Source organism: Miscanthus floridulus, unplaced genomic scaffold, assembly GCF_019320115.1.
Source record: "Miscanthus floridulus cultivar M001 unplaced genomic scaffold, ASM1932011v1 fs_660_1_2, whole genome shotgun sequence".
NCBI lineage: Eukaryota > Viridiplantae > Streptophyta > Magnoliopsida > Poales > Poaceae > Miscanthus > Miscanthus floridulus.
The window spans coordinates 130369-140000 of record NW_027097074.1 but is presented as its reverse complement, the minus strand read 5'-3'; the positions used below and the strand labels follow the sequence as shown (position 1 = coordinate 140000).

General features: G+C 50.8%; 1 protein-coding gene across 2 annotated transcripts; it reads left to right on the top strand.

Annotated features, from left to right (window-relative positions):
- Window positions 1-7841: 7841 nt before the first annotated feature.
- Window positions 7842-9387, top strand: LOC136532570 (protein CYSTEINE-RICH TRANSMEMBRANE MODULE 13-like). Of its 2 annotated transcripts, XM_066525156.1 has the most exons (3): window positions 7843-8002; window positions 8127-8298; window positions 9121-9387. In XM_066525156.1, the coding sequence occupies exons 1-3, from the start codon at window positions 7954-7956 to the stop codon at window positions 9164-9166; spliced, it is 267 nt and encodes an 88-aa protein (XP_066381253.1). In that variant the 5' UTR covers window positions 7843-7953; the 3' UTR covers window positions 9167-9387. The 2 variants fall into 2 exon arrangements, with proteins under 2 accessions (XP_066381252.1, XP_066381253.1); XM_066525155.1 differs by having other exon boundaries at window positions 7842-8002; window positions 8127-9387.
- Window positions 9388-9632: the final 245 nt, after the last annotated feature.

The window sequence follows — 9632 nt, the reverse complement described above, 5'->3', positions numbered from 1 at the left end:
TTTTGTTTTTGTGATGGAGTTGCTCCATTCGGGGAAGCTTGTTCCCTTTCGTTCCTTAGTTCTCCCTTAGCATAATTTTGTTTTAAATTTCTTTCTTTCTCGTACCTTCTTGTTTCTTCCATATGTTGTGACCTTGTGAGCCCAAGGCATGGCCCACGAGGCTCAGCTGTTCGTAACCGTAGGAAAGAGCAGGGTGCGATCAGTCGGAATTTTTAAAGCAAAGCTACGTAAGGTAAATTAAAGGAATGAACTACCCCTTTGTTAGGGTAGGAAGGAATTTCTCCGTACAACAGTAAACAAAATAGAGAGGTAGTAGTGCCCCCTAGTGGAGCCCCCGAGCGCCTCGAGCCAAAAAATGTTTGGGTTGGGGTGCTCTTACAGGAGCGTACGTTAAGTAAATAATGGTAAGACTAAAACTTAGGGGAAAAGAAAACGACATAGCTATTCCAAGGTGCTTGGTGAGAGCATCAATCGCCATTATCTTTCAGTCGGTAGGCGTCTGATCAGATCATTTCAGTCGTCTGGATCCTTGTCCGTTGCGCCCCCTTCTTCGGCCGCTGCCTCTTCTCCTTCTTCTTGGCCTGCCAGCCTACCTCAGTAGGCACTTGAGGAGTAGGCAGTCCTTGTAGAGGTGGTTCATGGGGTAGTCGTGGTTGGTGCATGGACTCTCCATGAGTTCGTGGAAGTGGCCGGAGCGGCCCTACTAGGGCGGCGTGCCCGCATGATCAGCCGTGGTGACTAACACGGAGTTGGCCGGTTGGTGGTGATTCTTTCTATTCTTTTTTCCCCTCTGAGTGGAGAGGCCCTCGTCTTGATCCTGGCGCTTGGCCTTTCCTTTGTTGTGGCCTTCATTTGAAGCGCGGTGGGAACGATGCTTGCTAGAGGTGTTGGGTGAAGGTCGGTGGACCTGGGCTATCAGGGCTGGGACTCCAGTCGACGTCATGTGTGCCTCGGCTCAGTCCGAGGCGTGCGTAGACAGGCAGTCAGCATGGAACAGAAGTTAAGTCAAGATGAGGTGCCATTGTGGCTTCCTGTGCCATACTTGGTGGTTGTGGTGGTGATAGGGCGTAGAGCCCCATCTGTTGTGTCTCTGTTCCCCAGATGGGGAGCGAGGTCGCGACTCGGCGTCACGATACAGAGCTCTGTGCTTATTGAACGGCGCTGGTCTCCACCAGTGCTCGGAGGTTCCGGTGGGTTGTTTGTTCACGAGGGTCGCTCGGCTCGGACAAGCTACGTAGGAGCATTGCTGCGGCGGCAATGTTCTGACTAGCCCAAGCGAACTATGGGGAATCGGTTCCCCTATACAGGGTGTTGCGCTGGACCCGACGGGCGTGACCCCGGGCACCGTTCGCCGGTCTATGCGCGCGGGACGTAGCGTGGTGCGTCGAGTGCGCTAGGCACAATTGGTGGCTGATGCGGCCACTGTCGTTGTAGATCCTCCCTGTGCTCGCGCGTGAGCTCGGGGGTCTCCGTATGAGGGCCCAGAGGGGCATGAGTCCGTGTGGACTTCGTTACCCCTGGCAGGCTGTTCTGAAGCGTCCATCATAGTGCACTCGCGGGACGGACGGTGGCTTGGTGCCATGTCACCGATGCTGAAGTTGTCACTCCCAATGTCGTCGTCCATGAAGTCGAGACAGTTGGGACCATAGCCCGCCATCCCCATGAGTTCAGACATGAGAGGGGGCAGCGCCGACATCCGCTGGAGCCCCCGGGCGTACGCGTTCATGGGAGACATGAGGCCATAGGGGAACTGGCCATATGGCGGCTGCGATGGGGACAACGGTAACCCACCGGGTATTTGGTGGAAGATAGAACATAGTAAGTAGATAACAGCATGTATATTACTCACAGTGGGGGTTGAGCAGAGAGTTTGCTTGGAATAAAGCGCAGATGCCGCGCCATCGAAGTCACGTGTCCTAGAGTCGATGGAGGACGTCCCTCCGACGGGTGCCAGGTCATGAGCCTCCTCGTGGAGGTGGAGTACGCTGAGCTAGTCGGCGATGAAGTCCAGGCTCCCGAAGCGAAAGGCCTAGGATGGCTCGAAGACGGGTGGAACCCGCATCCCGATGGGCGAGAGTGCGGGGAACTCTAGCGAGCCAAAGCGAATTGTATCGCCCGAGCCCGCCATGGCGGGGGTGGCAAAAAAATGGGCCATCCGATTACCAAAAAAGTATTGAACGTACAACGTCTTCCCCATGGACGGCGCCAACTGTTGGTGTAGAAAGTGACCAACTAGTAAATATTTATAGTTTTGCTATACGTTGTGATTGGAGGTGGCCTAGCGCTCAATGACACAGGATTTATACTGGTTCGGGCAACGTGCCCTATGTCCAATCGGGGTCGATCAGTGACTTTATTCCTGAGCTTAGGCGCTCGAAGTCTGTAGTGGGGGTACAAACGAGAAGGAGAAAGGATGGGGTGTACAAGAGGTTTGATTGGCTCTGACCAGAAGGGTTGCGGTCGGAACTTGGTGGTCCTACGGTTCTAAGGTGTTGATGTCAATCTAGTGAGTCTGAGCTTGAAGAAGTCGACCTCCCTGGTTGGAGAGAGCGCATTCCCTTTTATAGATAAAGGGGATGGCTTTACAGGCGAGAGGGAGAGAGTACAAATGTTTCTAAGTCTTGTCGCCCACTCTTGATGAAGATTGGATCACGGTTGACGCCCCCCAACACCGTCGATGTCGCTATAGAATGTCAGATGTGCACGGGAGGTCGAGCTATCTTCTTCAAGAAGGATGGACACCGGTACCTACAAATACTTCTTGATGCCTAGCGGCATGTGAGGAGCCACGCTATGTTCACCTGGTATGGCAAATCCTAGAGCCCATACTGTGATTGATGTCCAAAGACACACGGGGGGCTTATCGTATGGGAGTTGTTAGCGGCCCCTACAATACTTTATGTCAGGGTGGCTAGTAGAGCACTATCTTGTGCAGGGTATGGTCCTTGGTACAGTGGTTTTGACTTGTGAGCCATGTCTTGCCTTTCTCCGCACGTCTTCTGGTTCCTTTCGAACAGGGTGCCCCCGTTCGGATGGCTCTAGTCGGCTCTTAGTGCGCCGGTCAGGAGAAGAGTGGTGAGCAGGGTTCCCACGAGCCTCGGTTGCAGGGTCGAAGTCGCGGGGTCGGAGTAGGAAGTAGCGTTTTAGGCCTTCCGATTGGAGAATCTGCTTGGAGACGGTCAGTGCCCGAAGCGAGCGCTCCGGTCGAAGAGGTGGGCCGAAGAAGCTGACGAGCGGGCACTTGTTCTTTTGGGTAGACCTTCCGGTCGGCGATCGAACTGCCCTTCTGACCCGTTGTGTTTTAGACTCTTGGGCCGGCCCATGAACTATATGTTGTTTTCCTATGCCGAGCCTAGGCGTGGAAGCCGGTCCTCGAGGGACCCCGGGTTTATAAATCCGACACTATATATATATGTTATGTGCATTTACAATCTTATGAAAACCACCTGCATAGATATAGCTGTCCTATGAGTCATACTAGTACATGTTCGAGTAGCTGCTATGCTTAGGTTTTTGGTAGCGTGAGTAACCTGCCATTACTCACAATAGGTGATTATTATAATTACTCTCATTATAAAAAATGGTAAAAGGAAAATGGAGACCAAGCAGGGATATGGTATGGGTTATGGTGGGTGTAACGAGTTGTGTCCCGTGGTTACACTATTTTCTCTGTCTGTGTCGATTAAGGACTGTCTGTTGCTGTGGATGGTAGTCAGGTCATAGACTTATTATCCTGAGCACATACTTGCATATGGGAGCGGGAAGGCTCGTTACGCTCTTGTCGTGGGTTCCATCTCTTTTCGAACCGACTGATTGGAGGCGGGGAAAGGTGGAGGTCTAAACACCATATTGAGACCGGGTCTCAAGTGTGGGGGCTTGGAGTCCAAGTTTAGACGGGGACCTGGACCCCATGATAGGAGTGGAATGGGTTGGTCTTTTTTATGCTAGGGGTACAAACGGGACGTGTGTTTTCGGGGTACCCAGCTAGGATACATTGGTTCATGAATCGCTGTTTCCATGAGACGGTACAACTTGGCTATCATCTAGCACCATAGTAAGACTGGAAGATAAAGATGGTGAAATGATTCTAATTGCTCAACCCTTGCTTAAAAGTAGAACAGGTGCTTACCTAGAAATGTTAGCTAATGAAGTAATCATGACTGCTAATAAAACTTGACTGTAAGGATGAACTATTAGTAATGCTTTTCGTAAACAAAAAAAAATAGCAAACCTTACTGCCTATCATACCCTTGGAGTCGGGAAACTATTTCCACTAGTCGGGTAAGTCTTGTGAGTATATTATGTACTTAGAGTTTATTTACCCCTGTTGCAGGTGTAGCTTGAGGAGTAGCTCTTGTGTGGAGGATTCTTCTGGTGGGCACGGATGGATCCTTGTATCATTTCCGTTGGACATTTATTTCAATTCCGCTGTTTAATTATCGCACTCTGAACTCTGGTATTGTAATAAATAATTTTCAAGGACTCTTGTTGTATGAAATGGACTAAGTATTGTAAACTCGTACTAATTATTGAATTCTAGATGTAAAACAGTGGATTATTTCGAGTTCTCCCTTAGGGTGTGCTCGACGAAACTGTCCGATGTAGCTAACTTTCGGAGTGCTTAGTGTCTAGTGGAAGACGAGCACCTCCGAAAGCGTGTTATTTCTAACAGTTCTGCTACACAGAGACATTGGTGGGAGTCATGAATGCGGAGGCAGGCGAGCATGGAAAGGTGTTGGTGTGGTCGAAGAGATGGCCACAACCATGGCGATTCAGAAGAGGAGTGAAACGAGCATCATTGCTTGCTATGATCTGCTCTACTGCACTTTAGACTACATTGCTAATCTTATATAGTCTATCTACCATTGTCCTTCCTTACCCAGGATTGGAATTTGTTTTGCATGTCCAAAGAAAGTGAAGAAAGACATGTAGCCAGGTAGTAGAAGAAGACAATTATCAGACATTTAGACATTAACAAAGCTCTCTCTTCTAGAAATAGCAGTTAGCATGATTTACACTGAATGTAACTTGGGCTGGGCTGAGCTAATATGTGCGATTGTGTTGGAGGAAGGGGATTGTGTACTTGTTTGGATCGAGAGCTAAGGAACACACTTGCCCTGGGCTAGGCAGCTCCTCTAGACCTCTGCTATTGGTTAGGAACTCAAGACAGGAGAACATGTGAGAGAGTGGCGTAATGCAATCTACCGGCAGCAGGGGTGCACCTAGTACGCTGCTGTGGATAGAGGCAGGAGGAGGGAACTAGGTAACGAGAGGAAGTGCAGGCATTGGTGGGAGTCACAAACGCAAAGACAGGTGAGTTCAGAAAGGTGATGGTGTAGCCGAAGAGACGGACACAACCAAGGCAATTAGGAAGAGTAGGAGTGAAATGAGCTTCGTTACTTGCTGTGCTCTACTATGCTACACTTCAGACTGCATTGCTAATCTTATACAGTCTGTCTGCCATTGTCCTTCTTTACCCAAGATTGGAACTTGTTTCGCGTGTCCGAAGAAAGAGAAGAAAGATAGGTAGCCATGTAGTAGAAGAAGACAGTTATCAGACATTCAGACATTATCAAAACTCTTTCTTCTAAAAATAGTAGTGAGTTGCACTGAATGTAACTTGGGCTAACATGTGCGAGTGTGCTAGAGGAAGGGGATTGTGCACTTGTTTGGATCGAGAGCTAAGGAACACACCTGGCCTGGGCTAGGCAGCTCCTCTGGACCTCTGCTATTGGTGAGGAACTCAAGACAGGAGAACATGTGGGAGAGCGGCGTAATGCAGTCCACTGGCGGTGGGGGTGCACCTAGTACGCCACTTTGGCCGAAGGGAGAAGGGAACTGGGTAACGGGAGGAAGCGGAGGCATTGGTGGGAGTCACGGACGTGGATGAAGGCGAGCTCGGAAAGGAGTTGGTGTGGCCGGAGAGACGGTTACAACCAAGGCGATTAGGAAGAGCAGGAGTGAAACAAGCTTCATTGCTTGCTGTGCTCTACTCAGCTACACTTCAGACTACATTGCTAATCTTATACAATCCGCCCGCCATTGTTCTTCCTTACCCTGGGGTTAAAACTTGTTTCACGTGTCCGAAGAAAGAGAAGAAAAATAGGTAGCCAGGTAGTAGTAGTAGAAGAAGAAGACAATTATCAAACATTCAGACGTTACCAAAGCTCTTTCTTCTAGAAATAGCAGTTAGCTTGAGTTGCACTGAATGTAACTTGAGCTGGGTTGAGCTAACATGTGCGACTGTGCTAGATGAAGGGGGTTGTGCACTTGTTTGGATCGAGAGTTAAGGAACACACCTGTCATGGCCTAGGCAGCTCCTCTAGACCTCTGCTATTGGTCAGGAACTCAAGACAAGAGAACATGTGGGAGAGCGGCATAATGTAGTCCGCCGGCTACAGGGGTGCACCTAGTACGCCATGGTGTCCAGAGAGAGGAGGGAGCTGAGTAACCGGAGGAAGCGGAGGCATTGATGGGAGCCACGAACGTGGAGGCAGGCGAGCTCGGAAAAGGTGTTGGTGTGGCTAAAGAGACGGCCACAACCAAGGCGATTAGGAAGAGCAGGAAGTGAAATGGGCTTCATTGTTTGTTCTGCTCTACTCTACTGCACTTCATACTACATTCCTAATTTTATACAGTCCGTCCGCCATTGTCCTTCCTTACCCAGGATTAGAACTTGTTTTGCGTGTTCCGAAGAAAGAGAAGAAAAACAGGTAGTCAGGCAGTAAAAGACGACAGTTATCATAGCTTTCAGACATTACCAAAAAGGCAAAGCTCTTTCTTCTAGAAATAGAAGTGAGTTGTACTGAATATAAGGGGTGTTTGGTTCACTCTTCACCTCCTAAATCTAGTCTCATTTAGTCACTTTTTACCCAAACATTTTGACTCAATGGGACTAAATGGGCTTTAGCCAACTAGTCACTCAAATATTGTTAAATAGGACTAAACCTCACCTTTTAGTAAGACTGTCTCACTTTTTAGTCATTTTAGAGTCAAACACCCTGACTAAAACCCTATTAGTCTCTTTTAATCCACCAAACCAAATAGAGATGATTAAAGTTTAACACCCTGACTAAAACCCTATTAGTCTCTTTTAAGCCACCAAACCAAATAGAGATGATTAAAGTTTAGGAACTAATTTAGATGACTAAATTTTAGGAAGGCGCAGACCAAACACGCCCATACTTGGGCTAGGCTGAGCTAACACGTGCGATTTTGCTAGAGGAAGGGGATTGTGCGCTTGTTCGGATCGAGAGCTAAGGAACACACCTGACGTGGGCTAGGTAGCTCCTCCGAACCTTTGATTTCCAGTGCCTGGCCTAGATCCACGTGTAATTATTAGTCGGGTCATTTTCCGCTTCATTATCAAGGAATACCTCCGAATTAGGCGTATTGACGAGTGACGACGGAGGTGGGAGGTCAGTTGACGACGAGAGGAGCGTTGGACACGGCGGCGGCGGCGGCTGCGGTTGGGACGTGTCAATGCCATCAAAGCCCATCGACGACGCGGCGAAGCAACAGGGAAGCGGCAACATGGATCAGGAGCGGAGCGTGGTGCCGCGGTTGAACGAACCGAGACACGCGCCTACCAGGCAGGATCAAGCTAAACCGGACCATGCAACGCAACGCCGCCAAGCCAAACAAAAACCCGGGTCAGCAACGAACGCGCAAGGCGATTAGCAAAAGGGCCCACCAGCAGGGACCATCCAGACGCCGGGCCACCACCACGTTCCCGACGCGGTTCGCCGGAGGGCCACCCGGAGAAAGCACCAGGAAGCATCATCAAACACCCCCGTTCCTTTCCCTTCCCCTTCCCTTCTATAAAACCACCTGACCTGACGGACCCGTCCATCGTCCATCCGTATTCCCGTCACGCCTCACCCCCCCGAACCCGAAGCAGCGAGAGCTCCCCTGACCCTCGCCCCGCCTCCGATCGCAAGGAAGAAGAGGAAGATGAGCTACTACGGCCAGCAGCCCCCCGTCGGCGTCCCGCCGCAGCAAGGTGAGGCGCCGGCTCTTCCCGTCTTCGATCTGTCTGCTTTATTTATCATCCAAATAACCTTTGTGTTTCTTCGCTTACTCCCCGTGCCTAATTCTCTTTGGCGTGTGGATCTTGATTTCTCCAGGCTACCCGGGGAAGGACGGCTACCCGCCAGCGGGGTACCCACCGGCCGGCTACCCCCCGCCGGCGCAGGGCTACCCGCCGCAGGGGTACCCGCAGCAGGGCTACCCGCCGCAGTACGCGCAGCCGCCTCCACAGCAGCAGCAGAGCAGCGGGCCTTCCTTCATGGAGGGATGGTACGTTCTTCCTCCTCCCCGTCTCCTCCACTTTTGTGCCGCTGCGCAGCCGCCGCCCTGGCTTTCTCATAATATGTTGCTAGATTGGAGTGTCACCGAAATTTCCTCGCTGTTAAATCAGGGCTAGTTTAGAGAGTGGGCAGCTTCGTTCGGGTCACCGGCCAAGTCCGTCCGGGTCCGGCGCCGCTGCCGCCGGCGGTGGCCGTGGCCGTGGCAGGTGGCGGCCGTGCTGGTGCGCACGTTTGCCGCTGTGGGTGGGGGCCTTAGACTTGACGCGTGAACCACCCTTGGAAAAGGGGGCCGCCACCCTCGGTGGGTCGTGGCCTTGCCGTGGCGACGTGTCGGTTGATGCACGCAAAGTGTCCCAGACCGTCTGATCTGAGACTGGCGGTCCGGATTGCTAGCCTCGGCGGTCACAATCTTCTGCTGCCGTTTCACATGGTTTTTGGCTGTGCTTGGCCCTGGAACCGGTTGGGTTGCTGTCAGTGTGAAAGCCCTCAGACTTTGAGATTCCTTCGGGGCGAGGTTACCTGAGATTTGTTCTCCCCTTTGTTTTTTTGTTTGGTAACATATACTTTATTTGACGCGCTAATACCAATGAGATAGATGATGCTTGATGCTCTAGAAGTTGTACTTGCGTAATCACAATTGGAAATCGGAATGTTGCAATGGATGGTTAGGCATTTGGAGTTGGACGAAGCATATTACATCATGTTAAAGCTCATCATAGTGATCTTTTGTGCATTTTAATAAACGCATATTCTTGAACGGGAATATATGCTCTCTTTGGATGCACCTTTATCTAATTGTTTGCTTGAACAGCTTGGCTGCCCTCTGCTGCTGCTGCCTCCTGGACGCCTGCTTCTGAGAGGACCCATCCGACGGATTCAACACGACTGCAAGCGAAACTACTAAATTATGGAAGAGCTAGCGTGCTTCTAGAGCTCTGTCCTGCCTTATCGCCCCCTTTTTTTTTTCTGTTGTGAGACTACTAGTGCTCTGTCGATGTTGACTGGATCAGACTAGGCTGGTGTGTATTCCGCGGATGTTCCGTGTTTCTGGTGGAATTCAACCCTGGGATTATCTCTATCTGCCACTTGGATCGGTTTCTTTGCTGTTACTCTCTGTTGCTGAGCACGTTTAGGCGCCGTTCGGTTTGACATTCCCGGCGATTCAAGGCCACGATTAGTTCCTCTTCGGTATAAATTATCGAACTGTTCTGGTCCGGAATAGTTTCAGGCCATTCCCGGCTTCTAACGAACGAAGCCTTAGGCCCCGTTTGGTTTCTTTGGAACCGTTCCCAGCCGGACCAGGTATGGAATGCCTCATTCCGG

Excerpts from the sequence above, each read along its gene's own strand:
- LOC136532570 (XM_066525155.1), top strand. The coding sequence starts at position 7,954 with ATGAGCTACTACGGCCAGCAGCCCCCCGTCGGCGTCCCGCCGCAGCAA. Across the intron at positions 8,003-8,126 it reads CGGCGTCCCGCCGCAGCAAG|GCTACCCGGGGAAGGACGGC; the intron begins GTGAGGCGCCGG and ends TGATTTCTCCAG.